This window comes from Neopsephotus bourkii, unplaced genomic scaffold (genome assembly GCF_033783945.1).
Source record: "Neopsephotus bourkii isolate Nb327-2 ecotype Australia unplaced genomic scaffold, CSIRO-AGI_Nbou_v1 NB_399, whole genome shotgun sequence".
Taxonomy (NCBI): domain Eukaryota; kingdom Metazoa; phylum Chordata; class Aves; order Psittaciformes; family Psittacidae; genus Neopsephotus; species Neopsephotus bourkii.
Genome location: NW_026900903.1, coordinates 97,192 through 117,525, shown reverse-complemented (window position 1 = coordinate 117,525; position 20,334 = coordinate 97,192). Strand labels below are relative to the sequence as shown.

Below are 20,334 nucleotides of genomic sequence, written 5' to 3'. Positions count from 1 at the left end.
AAAAATAATCAAATATCCTCATGAAATACAGAATATATTCTAAAATACAACCTGAAGAATATATTTAGCATTTATGTCATATAATGATTTTAAGGAGCTATTAAAAAATTTCCTATTGTAGTAATGCAAAATGAAATTTAGAGTTTTGCTAGGTAGATGAAGGCTTTGGTGTAACTGCTTTGATGCTTGCTGACTCTGTGGGCTCTTTGGAGGTGAACCGTGCACACCGGGGGTTCGTTAGCCTCATATTAGAATCTGTATTCTCTTCCTGTGTTGTAATTTTTTTTCTGTGGAATCAGATTTTCTCTCAAGCTACATCGCCAAACAATAAATATACATTTTTGTTTCAGAGAAGTTAGTGTGGCAGCTTCATGACTGCAACTAGTTTTTATTTTCTCTCTTTATATATAGAACTATTAGCCTCACAGAGGAAGTATATAAGGAATTAAGCTTGTGTTTATGCTAGCATGCCTTACTTTAGTAAGACTAAATAATGCGGTTTACTCTAATATTAGGAGAAAAAAAGAAGAAGGACCGACTCTAGTGCTGGCCAGGCTTATTGTGCTCTGCCAAACATGTGTAGCATGAATTTGTAGAAGAAATTAAATTTATAGTAAAACATGCATGCATTCGTGTAAAACTAACGAGAGCACTGGAGCATAAAGTGGTCTTTTTAACCTTCATAAGCCAGTTGAAATCAACATTGTTTTTCCCATTTTGAGTTTTTCTGAAGAGCAGAGAGAAGACTTGATTCCTAAAGGAGGGTCCCATAGCAGGGGGCTCAAAGCGAATTCTGAAAAGAAGATAATAACACAGGGAGGAAGGAATTAAAAGAGCAGGAAAATCAGGAGTTAAGAAAGGAAAACAGAAAAGACAAATTTAGAACTGTAAACTTCAGTCGTTTTGCAGTAACTTCATGGAGTGCTTTGGACATGCTAAGGGTGTTGCGTCTGATTATTTTTTTTTAGTAGATAAGATGGCAAAAGGGCTTAGTTTCTTAGTGTTCTTATAATCACTGTATCAGCAGAGCAGTGAAATACAATTTCACAGCCTCATTTCAGTTACCTGAGAGATTATGTCAATTTGTGACAAAAAGACTGCTTGGGGAGTATGTGTTGGGGGTGGGGCGGGGGGGGGGGGAAGCTGCCTTTATCCCACTATTGCATTGTTCTTCTGGTTTGTGATGCTATTTATGCAACCCCTTAACTGCTCTGAAAAGGTTGATGTGCAACTTAGACTTACTAATATGGTCTGAGTTGTTTAAACAAGTGGAAACTTGAGCTGTGGAAAACTTTGAAGAGCCTTCTGTTCAAAAATTTAACATTAGTTTGAAGCAAATCACCACATAGAAAATAATATCAAAGAACAAAGTTAACTTTTTCATCTTCTTTCAGACTTTGATACTTGCTTTGACATCAATTCTGTACACAGTAAAAAGCTTGTTTGGGGTTTTTTTGTTTGTTTTGGTTTGTGGTTTTTTTTTTTGTGGAGGTGAAAATAAATGGTAAGACCTAAAGACACTGTACTCTGCATCTTCTGTAATAAAGCATGAAAAAGAAATGGGATTTTTCCTATGAGATAGTTGGGCCTTTAATCATGCTGCTACCACACAGGTTTTATATATATGAAGTATATTGCTTAGGATAGCTTTTGCCATTACTGTCCTTCTGTGGACTTAAGTCTCCATAGTACAATGGCATTTTACATGGTTTATAGATGGAAGAGGTTTACTGAAGACACTATTTCATTGTTTCTGAGGGCATTCACTTTCCGTGCCCATGCCACTGTGGTTTTTTGTCATAATGGATAGTTTTCAAATAACTTCTACAAAACTACAAAGGCTCCATTTTCTGCCTCGTGGCTAGAGATTCAGTGGTGTGCACTTTCAAGTTTATTTATTGTGGTATAATGCAGTTTCCTATCTGTCAGAATAAAATCTGGACATTTAGAAGAAGAGGAAGTAAGGAAACAAATGAAACAAAATAAATACAGATGTTTCAAAGGAACTGGGAAGAAAATGAAGCCATGATAGTAGCAGCTGACTCTCATTTTTCTAAAACATATTTGCAGAATCACGGAAAAGGGACCCCTGGAGGTAATCTGGTCCATTCCCCTGCTCAAGTTGGACCATTTAGAGCCAGTTGTATAGGACCTTGTCTGTATGGCCTTTGACTGTCTTTAGTCAGGGAGACTCTACTGGCCCTCTCCTTGGGCAATCTGTGCCAGTACTCTGTCACCATCACAGGAAAAAAGTGCTTTCTGAGCTTTAGGACAAACCTCCTATGTTTCAGTCTGTGTCCATTACCTCTTGGCCTGCTGTTGGGTCATCCAGTGATGGGCCACAAAGTTGATTAAGGGACCTTGCATATGAGGACAAGCTGAGAGAACTGGGACTGTTTAGCCTTCTCTATACCCATCGTTGAATGCTGTCCAGTATGTCCGTGTCTCTCGGAGGAGCCCAGAACAGGACACTAATTCAGGTATGGCCTTAGCAGTGCTGAGGGGAAGGATCACCTCCCTCGGCCTGCAGGCAGTGCTTCTCCTAACGCAGTCCAGGTTGCCATTCACTTGCTTTACCACAAAAGCATATTGCTGGCTGATATTCAACTTGGTGTGTATCAGGACTCACCATCTGCACTGTAAATAATTTCTTACTTCCAATCTAAACCTGACCTCTTTCAGTTTAAAGCTGTTTCACCTTGTCCTGTCACTACAGGCTCTGACGAAAAGTCTCTATCTCTTTTATAGGCCCACTTTGTATATTGAAAGGCTGCCTAAGATGTGCCTAGAGCCTTCTCTTTCTCCAGACTGAGCAACTCTAGCTCTCTCAGACTTTCTTTGTAGAAGAGGTGCCTCATCCTTCTGATCACTTTTGCAGACCTTCTCTGGACCTGCTGTGACAGGTCTGTGTCTTTCTTGGCACTGTGGATGCCAGAACTGGATGCAGTAATCTGGGTTGGGTTTCAAGACAGTGAAGTAGAGGAGGACAATAGTCTCTCTCAGCCTGCTGGCCATACTTCTTTGGGTGCAGCCAGGACATGATTGACTTTCTGTGTTGCAAGTGCACATTGCTTTTGCATGTCCAAATTTTTATCCACCAGTACCCCCAAGTCTTTTTACAGAAAGTGAACACAGGGCTGCTCTCAGTCCATTCATCCTCCAGTCAGGGGGATACTGGGGATTGGCCAGACCCAGGTGCAGAATCTTGCACTTTGCCTTGTTGAACTGAATGAATTTCACATGAACATGATGAAGGTCCTGCTCTTCAGACCTGTAAAAGTCCATCTTGGTGCCACCCCTTCTCTCAAGTGAATTAACTGCACTACTCAGTTTGGTGTCATCTACAGACTTGCTGAGGGTGCACTATTAATGCTATTAACTGTATGTACTATCACAGCCTACTGATGAAGATATTGAGTAGTGTTGGTCTCATTATAGACTCTTGAGGGACACAAGTAGTTACTAGTTTCCACAGGGAGATTGAGCCTTTGACTCTTTGGACTGAGTCTCATTGATTCTTTGGATGTAGTCGTCCAGTCGGTTCCTCAGCCATCTAATAATCCATCCATCAACCCCATAGCTTCCCAATTGTGTGGCAAGAATGTTGTTAAGGACTGTATCAAAAGCTTTCTAGAAGTCTAAGTAGATGATGCCTATAGCTCTTCCCATGCCCACTGGTGTAGTCAAGTCATTGTAGAAGAATGTGGATATATAGTTAAGGGTGGGTGGTTGTCATCCTGTGGTGAGTTCTTCTGGCTAACTGAAATACTCTTGAAAATACCTACAGAAACTTAAATATGAGTTTTAATTAATGGCTTAAACTGTCTAAATAAGTTTACTCCTGCTAGTTTTGCAAGTTAGCAGTGTGGGTGGTGTGTGCAGGGTTTTGGGTTATTTTAGAATGAGAAAGAAGACTGGATCCGACAGGAGTATAATCTTGTTTTCCTTTTTTTTTTTGAAGGTTACATTTGCAATGTTGGTTCTGTAAGTATTTCTAAACAGTGAGGGAGAAGGTTATTGCTTGGCTGGCTAGGTGGTATCTGCTCAGACACTAGCCCTTACATGTTCATTGATCATAGATACTTGATGCAGGCTCTTCCTTCCTTCTGCTAATGAAGTAAGAAAATAAAAAACCCTGATTTCCCTTTGGGAAAGAGAGGATATGACAGTGAAATTGAACACAGTAATTCTCTCATGACTGTCTGCATGCTTGAGTTTAACAAAATTATATCTTTTAGTTTTACAGAAGTTAACATGAAATCATGCCCTTCAAGTTTCAGGTCTCTAAATGACTTGTGCTTGCCAGATTTTCTTTCACAACACCTCGATGGAGCTTGGGGGAATCTCTTGACAGTAATACTGGTGCTAGTGCTGAACAGGTTTCTGAGAACTTTTTCTGCTCTCAGGCATTTGTTTAAAAAGGCATGAGAGAAGTCATCTATTGTGCTTTGGGACCAGGTATAACCTTTTTTCTGCTGTTCATGTAGTCATATCTGAACTTTTAATTTGGCGCTTTTCAACACGTACTGAATAGCACATCACACATCTGTTGAAGAACAGAAAAATATTCTATCTGTTTAATACTAGGAATTCAAAACTAGACTTTTAAGTAAGCCATAGGTATTTGTGACCTCAGCAGAGCTACTTTAAGGTGGGAATTTGGGACTGTAGGAGCTCATGCTCATTCTTGGTAAGGAGCCTAAAGGAGGTGTGCCTTTGTTTTATGTACAGGAAATCTGTTTCACAAAGATTTATTCTGTCTCTGGCAGAGATTTCTGGCAGAGATTGAAAGTTAATTACAAATTTTAAGTCCCTGTTAAAGAGCTCTTTATAGCTGGAAACTGCCTAGGATGCTTGAGGTGAAAAACTGTACTGCTTTAAAAATTCTTAGACGATGCTCGCTCAGCAAAGCAAGTGCTCTGTTTTTCATATGTTGATTTTGCAGCCTTTGTGGCCTGATTAGAGGGATGCTGGGAAAAAAAAACAGAGGCAAGAAAACCTACATCTGGAAGTACAGTAAATTGAATTTGCCATTCCATTGGTCCTTTTGCTAATATGAAGATCTTCTAGTTTGGCAACAGAATGGTGGGTGACCTACTGATGCTTTTAAAGTCACTGCTATAGCTAATTATCTCAGTGCAGTCACTTATGTATGCATCATTGCACTTTTCTCTACCTTCCCACTTTCCTCTGAAAGTGGACACAGCCATTGCTCTGCAAGTAATGATAATAATTGGTAGTAAGATCTGTTACTCATCCTTTTTTTGAGCACATTTCCTATGGCAGATGTCTAGTTTTTAATTAACTGCTAATGAACATGCCTAGTAGACCATGATACTGCTGCCAACTTATTCCGTTTTATATCTCACTGCTGCTGAGCTCTTAAAAGGTGACAGAGCAAGCATTAGTGTCTTTGAAGTGACAGGAAGGTGATTATATGCATAGCATAATTGTTTCTAGGATCTACTATGGCAAATGTCTAGTTACCAAATACATCTAGTCAATGCTGCTGTTACCTATCTCCCTCTTCCTTTGTGTGCAGCACATATTTCTTTTTCCACTTCTAGGAAAAGAATACTTCTTAAAATTGAAGTTTTTTTAAATAAAATGATCATGAACGTCTGGAAAAGACCATCTTTATGTATTATGGAGAACTTTACACCTATTATGAATGGGTAATATATATCAATCAATATTCTTCAGTCTTAAACAGCAGTGAGCCTCATATAACAAACATTAATTCACAATATACCTTCAACTTAAAAGACCATGATCAGGTTTTCAGTCTTAAGTCTGTTTATTGTAGTTGGATATTTAACCATTTTGGGGTACCATTTTCCTCTGCTACCATCAGTAACCTTTTGGTAAAGCTGCAAAAATGTTATGCGAAGTGATGCATTTCCACTTGCAGTTCTCATACTCTGTTCTACACCTTACACTGGGGATTGTTTCCCAGCATTTGTATATAGTCCCATCGGAGAAAGAGGCCATAGCTCTTCTCAACGTGTTCTTTCAGATTCAGAACCTGTTTATAAGGGATTCATTTGGTCCTCAGTTACGTGTCCTTCAGAATACCATGTGTGTAAGCTACAAAGCAAAACCAAGGAAATTGTACGTAATATGTCCCTAACAGTTTGCTTTCTAAAGACTGAAATTGTGCTGATTAACTTGTTTGGTAATTAAACCAAGCAAGAGGCATAAATAAAGGAAATTTTCAGAGGCTCCCTGAAGGACTATGGACAAGAATGGAAACAGTTTAGTTTTATTTCCCTATTTTGACCTTCCCATGCCCTGTAGAAGTTAATTTGAGGTCACTGTTGGAGAAGGGAGAAGGGTTTTTCTCTGCAAAACCAATTTGGAAGGGATAAATGACATTTTCTTCTTAGCCAAAAGTGAATGCCACAGCAGGGTAATCCAGTGTGATAGTGCAGCTGGGGACAAGTAAGACCAATGCTATGAATGCCATACAGTACTGCTGATGTATGTTGTCTCATAGCGAAGTGCAGATGACTGACCTGGCTTAAGGCCGTCAATGAGAAAGGGAGTAAGTGAAATACTGTCTCTCTCAGAGAGCCTGCCAAAACATCAGGTTATTTCCTGATTTGAGGAAACATGCTGGAAACTACTATAATCCTCATGAAGTCTATACTTCATAAAGTGAGAAGAGAGATGTCGCCTTTTTCCTTAGAAGCTGGATCAAAAAAAAAAACCCAAACAAATGAACAAACAAAAAACCCCAAGCCCTGCAGTCCTGTCAGACTTCGCACTGCTCTTTACAGATACTTCAGTTAAATGAACTTTAAATAGTAGTAGCTGCTTGATTTAGTAGAAGCTGGTCTACTGCTTTAACTACTTCAAATAAAGATAATTCTTAATACTTCATTTGAAATGGTGCTTTTCAGGTTGTTTGTAAAACATATTAAAATAGAATAAGAACTACCTCTTTCTTACCTTGCTTTTTAAGCATACTTAAAAATTGGCGAGTATAGCGATCAGACATATATGCATTACAGTGCAGACTAGCAAGGCTTTTTATGCAGCATATGAAAAGAAAATCCTGATGCAGGTTGTGAGAGATCGGGTAAACCTCTAAGCATGTAGAATTGACTAAAGGGATTGTGGTAAATCTTATTTCTATTGTGTATCAAAAATAAGTACATGATGGCAGTGTTACAGTTGGAATAGTAAGAAAGTGAAAGATTACCAGGTCCAGTCCACAGTTCTTCATATCTGTCACTTGTGTCTACATAAATTTATAAACCGCTCAAGGCATGTCCTGGGGTGGGGTTGTAAGAAATAGAAGTATAGGGCATAGTAGTTATATAAACAGTAATAAATTAAGTCACTCATATGCCAGTAGATGTTCGCAGGTTTTGTTGACAGCTTGTCTTGAAGAGGCTTGGGACCTATGGAAGCAGGTAAAATATTTTTTGGATTGAGTTATTTTGTAATAACTTGTGAAATATTGTGGGCTTTAGGTTTGATTTCAGTAGCTGTCAGCAGTACTGTAACAATTCTGCCTGCTCTTACAGGACCACCACTAGCATGCACGAGGTCAAACTCATGTCTAGCTGAGCTCATCCTGTCCAGACGTTTCCTTATCTGTCTTCTCTTTGATCCCATAAATTGAATGGTACTCTAGCTTTTTTCATGATACCTACCTTCGTCAGAGGGATGGTGGAACATGGCCAAGGTGGAGAGGTTTGTTCTGTCTTCTGTTTGTAAGACCAGGTGCAAGGAAGGAGGAAAGGGTCAGAAAATCTGTTTACCTGTAGTAAAGTGGAGCTATGACCAAGCTAAAGATTGTTTTGAAGCATAATTTTCTGCATAAATCTGTGTTTAGCATTTTGGACAAATTAATTATTAGCTGAACTTAGAAAATATTAATAAAACCATAACAGCTTTAACTAAAAAATGCATTGATATTTAAGCTGTGGGGAAGGCATTCTATTGTAAGGACTGCTTCTAATAAAATTGCTTAAAGGTTATTTTGCCAGACTGCTTAAAGGGTTTTATGTCTAGTCATTACGATACCAGTCTTGCAAGCTGCTTTTGAAACAGATGGAGGTATTTTTAATTCATTAATACCATGTTTCTTGGTGGGAGTTCCATGACGTTATTGATGCTATCTGGAATACCTGGACTTTAAACTTACAGTTGGTTCATAAACATCGTGTCAGTTCATGAATAATTACGTTTTTTTCCAAAAGTTTGGCTATAATAAAACATAAATTTAATACTCTAAATATGAAATTGAGCATTGTCTTTTAGTTTTTTAAAATTCAAAATAAAAATGTACTTACTTTTTCCAGATTAGGGGAAGAGAGGGATGTGAGTTTGAATCAATCTTGCTAGTGAAACTTACTTTTTTTCCCAGAGCAGTTGCGCTCCTTCTGGAGAAAGGGAATGGTATTTGGGCTTTCTGCTGCTGCTGTTTGTCACCCATGATCCTGTGACAGGCAGTAGCTGCCTGGAACAACCTACAGGTAGTTGAAACTATTCTTTGGGCTGCAGAACAACCATGCAGCGAGCCTTTTTTGGTTCATGGGACACAAGCACAGAGTGTAATGCAGTATGTGTATAGCTGGGACAGAAAGCATAGGTTAAATTTAAACCAAACAAACAACTGATAAAAGTCCACTGTTGATTCCTGGTAATTAACCAAACTTCTTGCTTCTCCTTCCCCTTCTGTGTGCTATGCGTTGTTCATCTGGGGATGATGATACCACTGGGAACAGCAGCAGCAGTTGCAGGCTCAACATCTCTCCCATGGCCATGGACCTCCAGTGCCTCTAACACCGCATCCGTCAGGACTTCAGCCTCCAGGAATCCCTCCACTTGGAAGCAGTGCTGGCCTTCTTGCCCTTTCTAGTGCTTTGGGTGGGCAGTCTCACTTGGCAATAAAAGATGACAAGAAGCATCACGATGCAGACCACCACAGAGGTGAGAGGCATGGCAGGCCTGATTAGGACATTGTCACATTTGCGCATTGCTGCAAATTATGTGCATCTCTAAAGATTCCAAGTTATATAGAATGAGAAAAAACTGTTGGCAAACTTAAAAATGTCTGCATATATACCACTGAAGCAAAATTCAGCTTGGAATTTTTCACTATTTTAAATGGGGATCACTAGGTGTCACCTGCTCTATAGTTTGCAGGGCATTTTGACATCCTGGTAAATGCTTAGTTGTAATAGCAGTGGCCTGCACCATATTGTGGAAAACTGTTAAACTGCATAATGGGTAATTTTTTTAAAGAAAGTAATGTTGTTAAATGGGTGGGTGGGAAGGTAGGGGGAATGAAAAGTTAAAATTTTGAAGTGAATGTGTTCAAACAAGAAATTTAGATAATTGCATCTGTTACTTTAGTTTCATAGGCTTAAATTCTAGTACTCAAGTATTGGGCAAAATTGCACTTGACTAATTTTTGAAAAGAAAATAATTTATTCTGTCATGAAATAAAACTAGGCTTTGTGTATGGTTAAACTGTAAATCATGTTTACACAACACTGTAATTTTCAGGAAATCACTGTATTAGGAATGTGCAATGACTTACATAAATAAAAGCCATTTTAAAACTGTTTGCGGCTTGTGTTCTAATTTTTCCCCCCTTTTTTATTTCTGTTCTTGCCTCTGTGTCTGAACGGGCATGTCTGTGCATTTCTTGGTTACTGCGGGAACAGAGAGAGAGCCGGGCACAGTAAGTACCAACATTCCTGGTAATGTTTCCACTTTTACAAAATTTAATAATCAAAACATGCACTGTTTGTGTGTTTTATCTTCCTTTTAGTCAGTTTCATGCCACGTATGCGTTTTCTGCTCAGATACTCTTGGTTAATGCAGAACACTGTCAGTTATTTGGAGGACTGTGTGAACCAGGTTTGTTTCTGAGCAGAATGATTTGGGGGAATCTTGAACTTCAGTTTGTTTATTAGAAGTGCGGGGGAAGCTGCAACTCAAACAGAACGTTAACTGCAAATTATAGTATAACATTATTAGAGTTAAGACTTTTCCTGTAGGATTTTCATGAATTAAAGTCGCAGAACAGGTGAGAAATTTAAAATTCATGTGTCATGACGGTGTTTGGTCCTAGTATTTTCTTTAACTGAATCTGTTTGAGCCTTACTAATGTTTTTATTGCTTAATTTGTGTTTCAAGTATAACTTCCATAGCAGTACCTTTTTCCCCTTTATGCATAAGCTGTAGTAGAATTAATCTAAGGCAGTCTTATTCCAAGAACAGCCAAAGAACTACATCGTTAACAACATTTTATATTGTTGTGTTTTGAGAGATACTGCTATATCAAATTGTTGGAGATAGGCATGGCAACTTTCACATCATTTCAAGTAACAAAGCTAATTCTGCTTGTTGAATTCATAGGTGAATTTGGGCTCTTGTTTTGTTTTTTTTTTCTCAATCAGAAAATACAACAACTAGGAAAAATTACTTGACATATCTTTATGTAGTGGACACTTGTTTTTTGTTGCCTTATTTTTTTATATATATATTTTTTTTTTAAGAATAGGGCTTGACATTTACTTACTGGAAGCAATATGTATTCATTTCCGCTCACTTAATGTTATTAATGATAGTGTAACTGTGGAAATAATTTTAAGATGGGTTTTCCTGAAGACATACCAGCAGGTTTGTGTAATTATTATGTGTGGTTCCAACTGAGCAGTAGACTCTTACTGGGCAGATTAGCTCATAACTTTTGAGTCACCGAAATAAGATCAATTTGATTTTCAGAGTAATGTTTTAAGTGTAATTGTGCTGCTAGAAAACCTGACAAAGGCTTGCTTTCGTTATCCCAAGACACCAAACCCCATGCTGTCTGTTGGTTGCCTAAATCAGCCATGAGATTTGGTATTACTGTGCATCTAGTGTGACCTTCCAGTATCATCAGTAGAAGCTGACTTTAAATGTGCAACTTGGAAAGACTACAGTAAAGCACTTGCTTATTTGGTTTTAAGTTGATTTTAAAATAACTTTGAGTTAAAGCATATTGTGGTGTATTATTTAGGTATATTCATTTTTAAATGAGATCTGGTTTTATTTTTTTTTTTAATGTCCTTAGGCAAATAAGCGTAAGCTTTTATTTATTGTGTGTTTAGTAAGACTTTGTAATACGATGAGACTCATGTATTTATAAAGGAATATAAAGAGCCAGTGATTTCATTATTCTTGATTGTGATCAGTGTCCATTTAACCTCTTTTTGCTATATCTAAATGGCAAGAGCTACTTTATTATTTGTTGTGTTACTTAAATTTTTGGGATGCAATATGAAGGAAAGTTCTTCGTAAAGACATGTTTGTGAAATATTTAAGTTAGTAATAATAGTATATTATAGTAATAGTATAGTATATAGTAATAATATACCTCATACATGAACTGCTAAAATTATGTGGTCAAAATTAAATTATATGACTATATGGAAATGGCAGGTGGGGTTTAGCTGATATAGCTCTAACCATCCAAAACTGGATGATGTTACTGTGGGAATGTAGGCATTCCTACTATTGTGACACAGCCTGGCTCCAGGTAATGAAGCCAGACAAAGTAAGCAAGTTTTGCAGCTGAAGTTTTGGGAGACATCAGTACAAAAGTTTTGGGAGACATCAGTACAAAACATCTTTGATGTCTACATTTTTTTTGCTCTAGGGAACATACTGGCAACATTTTTCAAACTCGGGTGTTCATTTATTATTTATCTTCTCACTATTCTAGTTTGGACAGGACATAGAAGTGCAAATGTTCTGAAGTCCTCTATTGTGTCAGTAGTAATTTGTAGACAGTGCATTCTGACTCCGTTATGTGCTTGGGATTTACACTGAGGTTGTCCTCATGAAAAACACTGAGCTTGTTTTCTAGTACTTGGGAAGTACTCACAAATTTTCCAAGAAGTTTTTTTTCCTCCATTTTAAAGCATAAATACTGGTATTGTTTTGTAAAGCAAGTGGTCCTTTTTAACAGCAGTAAATATGTCCTTAGCTTCTGTCCTGTTCTAGTCTTTGACTAAGGGGGCATGCACAGTTGAATGATAGTTTTTGGTTGATATTATATGCAAGCTGTTCTTGTTTTGGTTTTTAATTCTTCTAAATCGGGTGATTGGGTAATAGTAGAAGGCGCTACATTAAAATGTGGGGTACTTTTCAGTGTAGCACGTGTATGCTTCTTTGCCTTTGTGAGGAAGGTAGTATTTTCTGTTATATAGCATGTAATGGATAAACTTTAATTTCCTTAATCAGTTAAGTATTTTCTTTGTTAGCTTTGTCAACTTAAGAAGAAGTTGAATTTTTTCAGTCTTTATGGATGCAAACCACAAATCAGCTTCAGCAGAAGTTGCCCATACAGAAGAGCTATGGGATGCTGTGGTGCAGTTTAGTTTGTAGCTGATACAAAGCAACATGAGGCCGATGATGAAGGATGAAAGGGTTAGGGTGGTCTGGTATAACTTTTCATGGATACCCTGATTCTGGCAAACATTAACTAGAAAAAACAAATCAACAGAAGCCTTATTCTCTGTTGATGTCTCCTGATTATTGCGTCAGTGTGGAATGTGATTCAGATCCATTTAGGCTTTAGATTTCCTTGCTCCTAATACAAAGTAGTCTAAATATAACTTTAAATGGTGGACAAAAAGAGGGCAAGTCAATAGCTTTCTGTCACTGGTAATTTAAAACGAAACCTGCTGACTTTTTATAAGTCAACTTTTGGGTTGCTGACATGTGCTTGCAGGAGGCATATTCAACAAATGGAACTTAATGATTCTTGACTTGAATAACTTTGAGTGTGATCTTCTTATGTCTTGCGAGGCGGTAGAGAAAACACTGGTCCCTCTTCCAATGTCAAGTATATTCCTGTTAATGAGTACTGACAGTGAGCAGTGGTAATGCTGAGCAACTGATGTTTTTGTTGTAGATGTTAGACTTGACCCTGTTTACCTACTCAGCAAGGGATTGCATTTGTTCCTGCCTGCATATGGGTGTCTGTAGATAGCACTTGTGTGTGGTGCTTAGGTCCTCTGTAGTGGTTAAATAAACTCAGGGGCCCTGCTTGATGGTAAGGGCAGACGCAAGTTAGATGTAGTAAGTGGCTGTAATGGCAGATGGGTGCAGTTGGTTTGGATTAACAGGGAGTCAGTGAATGGCCAAGCATAGAGCAAGTGCATGTCTGTGTCTTTGGGAGAGAAGGGAGGGAGAGGGATAAGGAGCCCAGCACTAGAGAAGTTGTTAATTGGGACCAGGTGTAGTTGAACCATGAGCACAGATGTGATGTCATGTCAGTACTGTTATTTAATTGCTGTAATGATCAGCATAAAGTTAGTTGTCAGTTCTGTATGTTCTGGGGAGTTGTCTGTGCTGTATTATAACTCAGGATAAATGAGATACTGTGGGCTCTGAGCCTGTACCTCTGGCATTCATACCTGTGGTTTGGAAGTAGTTGCAGTGAGGAGCGGCACGGCAGTTGAAGAAGTGTGTTTGAATAACGTGCCTTGTATTCCTAATAGGGAACCTGCCTTCTCTGTGCCTTGTGATTAGGTTTTCGTTTCACATTTGCTGCTGCTGGCTTCAGTGTTTGGGTTATGCTGGCAGCAAAGATGGTTTAGGATTGCAAGTTGCCTGTTATAAAGCCCTTACGTAGTCCGGTAATTGACAGGAAGCAGTGCTGCATCAGGTTTGTGTTTTTTTTTTTTTTTTTTTTAAATTCTTCTGGGACTTTTTGAAGAAAAGGAACTCATGTGGATAAATTTTGAATGATTGGAAGGAAAAGAAAACTCATAAAATCGATTTTGACCATTTTGTCTGAACTGACATTAATGATTGCAGGTGTTGCACTGATGATCCCTAATAAATTGAACTTCTATGAAAGTAAGGATTATCCCCAATTATGTATCTAGTCTGTTGAAATTAATACAAATTAAAACTGATGCCATGCAGTTTCTCTTTAGGAAATCAATTATATTTTTTTGTACAAAGTGCTTATTATCGAAGATCAATCCCAACTGAAAATTTCTGTAGTATTAGTAAAAAAAAAAAAATTGCTAAAATAGAAATACTTGACCCACTTGAAAATTAAGTCAGATATTAGTAGCCCTGGTAGAAGAGCTTAGCAGATTTTTTTTTTCCTCCTATAGAGGAGACAGGGAGAACTCTATCATTGTGGAGCTGTTACTACTGTCTCCTCGGTGGCCCTGTGCTTGATAGTGAACATACAGCAAATACAAATTTTACCAGCGTTGAGATGAGGAAAGGCTATTTTTTTCATTGAAAGTTGTAGTTTACCTGATTTTAGTCACAGTTGTTAGAACTTCTTTATACTCCTAAGGGAAACAAAGCTGTAACTTCTTAATTATTGAGTTTGCAGGTAAATTTTGCCAGAGAACCAGCATGATCTTATTTGCAACTGATGGTATAGCTATTGTAAAGTAAGCTGGTCTACAACAGCTTCTGGATTTGTTACTCTGATTCCAGAGAACAGTGCCTTTAAATGAAAGTGGTAAATTAGAGAAAGGCAGACCATAGGGGAGATGTTTTGCAGAACTGGCTTATAAGGACTATAGATTACTGTTGTAATTATACGCTTATATGATAGCTAAGCCACCAGTTTCATGAAGAAAAATCGGATAATCTTGGTTTGGAATTTAGTACACAGTGGGAACTAGGTGTACCTAAGAGTTCCTAGGTATGTTTCACAGTGTTTAAATTCTGCAAGACAAACTGTACAGAATGTTGTCAGCACTGTCTAGGTAGACTTTACATTAAACCAGGAAAAAGGTCAGGAATTACAGTTACACATATTTGATGTTGTGTGGTAACTTCAAATAGCAGGGTTGCTAAATTTTTCCCAGCTGTTTCCCCTTGGCTGTCTTTCTGTTACACATAAATTTTAACAATTTAAAATGAGAAACTGAGTTCAGTCCCTTTACTACATTTGTTGTCTTTGTTTTATGCTAGGGTCTTTGGCAGTAAAATATTTTTTTTTAAATGATTTTTTGTTAAGGGAAGTATCAAGTAAAAAACTTTTCTCCCTTTTTCAAGAAAAGACATTTACAGTACTCAAATCTGTGGTAAAGTTTGAATTGGCAGCTTCTAAAGATTATTCTACTGCTACAAACATGATATATTAAAAATGTCACAGTATTAAATATTAATATTATTAATATATTAATATTTTGAAGATGTGTTTTAATGTTCTTCAAACAAGTGAATCCCTGAGTTTGTGTGCATCTGTGAGGAGATAAGGGGTTAAATTTGGACTATATTTGTCAAGACAATTAGTTCAGTGATCCAACAAGCCCACCTTTTAGCTGCAAAACATTTCAGCAAAGACATTATTTTGAGCTTCTTTATACTGAATTTCGTTAGACTCTCCTGTATGCTTTATGTAAGCCCCTTGGCATTTGTTTAGCTTGAATAGTCATGAATAAAAGAGCTTAGAGTTGGCTTTAAAGTGCAGCTTCTAAAGTAGGAAAAAGAGGATTCAGATTGCCTTATGTACCCTGTTTTGTTTTCCTTCTTGGGACTAAACAATGAGCAAAACTACTGAGTTGTCCTCAGGTTTTAAAGGGAAAGCCATTCAGTGCACAGTTCACTGGGTATTAGTATGGTTATGATATATTAAGAGTAAGTATCTCTAACTCTTTGGTAGATCTAAGTATTTCCTTTGAGGGCTTACACTTACTGAATATGTGTTATGGTTTTTCTTGAGAGATATGTGTATGCATGTAAATAAGTATTTACTTATATATGTGTGTGAGCATATATTTATTTATGTAAGCATGTACTTGGCTTTTAGGAACTAGGCTTACCAAGTCTTTGTGAAAGGAGATCTTTTTTTTCTCAACTCATTCAGTATTGTTCACAGCATTAACACATCACTGAACAAATTGCTCTCTTGCATATGCTAATCCTGCACTTAAAAGAACTCATTGTAACACGTTTTAATGCTTTAGCTGGAGCAGAGATGGAGATGGGAATCGCAGGCATGTCAAATTGTCATGTGACTAAAAAATGTCTAAAATGCCTTTCTCTTTGGGTCAACAGTTTGTACTTAGCATACCTTACCATGAATGAAAGCAGTCCATGTAGTTTGAGAAAAAGATTAGTCTTTGCTTTTGTCTTTTGTGTGTGTTGGTCTCAGTTTTTCAGGTCAAATCTGATTAAATAACACTTTAGCCTGAATTTCACACTAGTAGTGAATGTTACGCTGGAAGTAAAAATATTTGATCCTTGTTTGCCATACCTTTATTGAAGGCATCCAATTGGAGTTTACCACAGCTAAAGAATGATTACTGCATCACTTTATTTGGTAAATACTTATTTTAAGAGTTAAAGGCAATTTCCCATGCCTGCAGATGTAAACGTACCAAATCATCATCTATTTATGATGATCTAAAAGTGAGCAATCAATCAGATTAGATTTAGGAGGTCTATTTCATTAAATGGGATGTGAATATAAAAAAAAAAAAAAAAAGAAAAAAAGATTGTTACCTGCTCATGAATAAACAGCAAGCCTGCTTCTCCCAAAGAATATATTCACTTTAATTAATTAATTAAATAGTGACTGACAAGTGAATTAAACTTTTGATACATTGAACAATGAAATGCCAAGTTTCTTAGAATGCATGAAGCTGTACATGTTTGCCTGGAGGACTTTGAGTTGAATTAAATGGAATGAAAGACTTTGTAGGTATCACATTTCTAAAGTATCTATCAGATCCAGTTTTTAAGCATTTGTGAAGGAACCTTTAAAGGAATTTTTGATTTACCTTGTTTTTTTGTCTTTACAGAGTAATTCTCTTTTGGTCCCGGACAGTCTGCGGAGCACAGATAAACGCAGGAATGGCCCTGAATATACCAATGACATCAAAAAGAGAAAGGTGGATGATAAGGATTCCAGCCACTATGTAAGCAAATCTGAAAAATCAAAGGAAAAAAAAAGAAATAATTAATTTATTTGCACATACTGTGCTTGTAAGAGGAGTAAAAGAGCTGAGAAGAATGAGGCAATGTGTTCCCTATGGCTGATGTAGTACATGAATATATGTGTCAGAGAGGCCATTATTCATGTTGTGGGAAGAGTTTGAGCTGTTGTCAAGTAATACTCCTCAACAGGGAATAAAAGCCAGGAGTAGCTGTTTGTGATTCACAAGTTTTCTGGGATATTTCTCAGAGCTGGAGCAAGAGATCCTTTCAGGACTGCTCTAAAATTTGCAGATTTGTTTGAAATGAAGGGTTTTGTTGATTTGATGGGGTTTTGGTACATTTTTCTGATATGAGCTATTACCTGTTGCGTTACAGTTAGGAGGCTGTACTATCTTACTGAAGTCTGCTTTTGGCTGATACGGCAGTTTCAGCAGAAAACAGATTGAACTATAAACGTTCACGGTTGTGTTCTGCATTTTTGAGTAGCTTGCTTGTTGCTTGGTTTCCAAGAGACATGTCACTACAACAGTGTGGCATACGTGAATCTCTAGAGGTTCATACAGGCTTTCAACTTCCAAGTCTAAGTGCTGAGCCAAATCACAGGATGATACTTGAACAGGCTTTAGAGACTGGTGTGAAAGTACAGAAAAATCATGACTTCAATCTATCAGAAGATGCTATTCTTTGACATAGCGATAATGTGGCAAATTGGCTTGAATATGAATCCAATCACTAATTACTTCCTGGTTACTGAAACCCAACAGAAAATAAGGTGCCCCTTTATTTCCTCGGTATTTGGTAGGGTAATTTCTCTCCAGTTGAACTCAGAATATCTCTGAGTAGCTATTGGATATCCCTGGAGCTACTGACAGTAGTTAGGACTACTTTCCCCTTTCTGCATGCACATTGTGGTGTTGTAGTACAGTTAAAGTTTTGCAAGTTGTATTTCCACCACTTTCTAATCTTGTTTTGATTACAGAGGAATTTGGCACACTTCCCCATGTTACTCCCTCAACTCTGAGGTTTTGATATTCTATGGGCATTTTTCGTTTTAAAGGTTTGAACACTAAGCATTATTAAACTATGCTTGATAAAAAAAAAAAGGAAGAAAAAGCTTACCATGTTTGTTTTTCTTGGATTTCTGCCAAGAAGAGATGGAAAGGATATTATTGCACTGTAGAAGCAGTTTGTTTTAATCCACATTTAAATGTGTGGTTCTGTTTGTTCTTTGCTTGAAATGGATTATACAGGTAACAGCAGCATCAAAGAATTGAGCAAAACAAGGGCTGTTGAAGGTTCCAGGTTTATTGTAATCCGGAAGAAGATCTTTTATTTTTAAAGGTTCCCCAGTTCTACAAATAGAACTGCTGATTTCCAGCTCATTTTAGATTAGACCCTTTTAGGGACAAGGAAGTACTACTTTTGGGAGAAGGAGACAAACAAGTTGCAGGAATGGTCATTAATGAAAATAAGATGCAAAACCACAATTATTATTTTTTTTCTTCTTTTGATTTCTGTGTTAAGACCTGCATAGTTTCAACTTGTGGGTTTGTTAGTGAGGAGATCTTTTGATACCACATAGTACCTATAGGACATGCCTTTGATAGTCCCAGTAAATTTCAGTTTCTCAAGATGACAGTCAGTGAAGTGCATTTAATCATTGCTCGGCAGCTATTTTTGCCCTCCTCAGGAGTGGTATTTCTGGTGAACAAGTGTCCCACCCACTGTGGTCCCACATGCTCAGATGTATTCTAACCTATTATTGCTTTCTGGATGTTTCATACTTTTCAAGAGGTAGCAGATTAATCAGGGGTAAAATTTTTCTATTCCTTCTTTTGCAACCTTTGTTTGGACAGCTTCCTTAGTGGCAGAAAGAGCCACCATTCTGTCTTCAGTGGCACTATTGGGTCACTAATATGTTTGCAGTATTCCATGGACCAATATTCATCTACAAAAACAGAAGGGAAGGGTTAAGACACTACCTTTTTGGGGTTGGTTTTCTGTTTGTTTGGGTTTGGTTTTGTTTGGGTTTTTTTTGTGAATATTATTTGTGTTGGGTTTCTTTTTGTTTGTTTTGCAGGGGTTATGTTTGGTTTTTTGTTTTGTGGGGTTTCTTTTTTTCTTTTTCATAGTGGTGGCATCTTGTTTTAAATGTTTATGGCCTGAAGTGAGGAAAAAGAACTGGTGTTTCACTTTGCCACTGTTAAAGTGGGATAGCCCAGGCGTGTTGAAAGCAGGAGATGCGGGACAGTTTGATCAATCTTGTATGTCTGATTTATTTGCCTAGAAACCTTTTAACTGTGACAATTTCTGTTGGAAATGTCCAGCTTGTCCACATGAAAATTTTAAGTTTTGTCATTCACTTGATTTGTTCGTGAATTAAGTCTCACTTTCTGGTTGAACCACCACAGTGGACTGTGAAAATCACTGTGTATCATAGAACAGACATTGCTGCCTGTATTGGAGACAGGGACCAGGAGATACTTGAGTAACAGCTATTGTGAGGCACTAGAGCAGCTCAGGTGAACAGATTTACGTGAAACAGTCAAAATGCAGCTTGACAAGCTATAATAAATCATTTCTGTTCAGGAATGTCAAAGTATTTTGGTTTTGTTAGAAATGTTGAAATGCCTTGGCATTTTGGAAGCTTTTTTTCCCCAGAATTTTTCATTTCAAAACTTTCCTTTCTGGAAAAGGAGAAAAATTGTCCTATCACTTTGAGGAAGATCGCTCATCAAACACATGCCAAAAAGCTCCAGTTTTCTGAGGTCTGTTGAGGGTTTTTTTAGGTACGCACAAGTAGTAATTTCCATAAGATTAACACATAAGATTAGCATATGAACAGAATGAGTTTCTCTTTTAGGAGTAGTGATAATTTATGATGGTTATGTGGAGGAGCTTTGGACCATCTTGCACTGATGCTGAGACCATCAGCTTTCAACTAGTTCTGCCTTATTTGGGTTTTACTACTGAAGCAGAAATAAGGTGTTGTGTTCCTGTTTTCATTGTTTTCCCTATTACTGATAATGAAAGGCTGTTTGCTTTTTGTTTAGGAAAACAAAATGTCTGAGTAGATACATAGTCTTTCTCTCTGGGCTTTTAATGTACTAATTTAAATGAACACTATATTTATTTATTTTTAATAGGACAGTGATGGGGACAAGAGTGACGATAACTTGGTTGTAGATGTATCCAATGAGGTAACTTTTTTCATTTTTGTAGTCTTGACGTTTGCCCAAAGGTTAAAGGAAAAGTGCATTTAGATGCTAGCATATCCACACAGAGGATTCTTTTTCTTCTAAAATACTCACAACTTCTCCTTTTTGCTAGTACTAATCACTATGTCTTCCTCAGAGCTTTATCTGGTTGCCCTCTCAGCTTTTCCTTCTGCTGCTGTGTCCAGGT

At 37.5% G+C, this 20,334-nt stretch overlaps 1 protein-coding gene across 4 annotated transcripts in view; it reads left to right on the top strand.

Moving 5' to 3' along the window:
- TLE1 (TLE family member 1, transcriptional corepressor) overlaps nucleotides 1–20,334 on the top strand; it is a 79,105-nt gene that overhangs the window by 33,558 nt on the left and 25,213 nt on the right. For 2 of the 4 annotated variants that reach the window (XM_061349307.1, XM_061349306.1), the window contains exons 7-10: nucleotides 8,739–8,943; nucleotides 9,684–9,700; nucleotides 16,794–16,910; nucleotides 20,076–20,129. In XM_061349307.1, coding sequence (XP_061205291.1) covers nucleotides 8,739–8,943; nucleotides 9,684–9,700; nucleotides 16,794–16,910; nucleotides 20,076–20,129 — 393 coding nt within the window. The remainder of the gene's footprint in view (nucleotides 1–8,738; nucleotides 8,944–9,683; nucleotides 9,701–16,793; nucleotides 16,911–20,075; nucleotides 20,130–20,334) is intronic. The other 2 variants (XM_061349308.1, XM_061349309.1) reach the window with 2 other exon arrangements.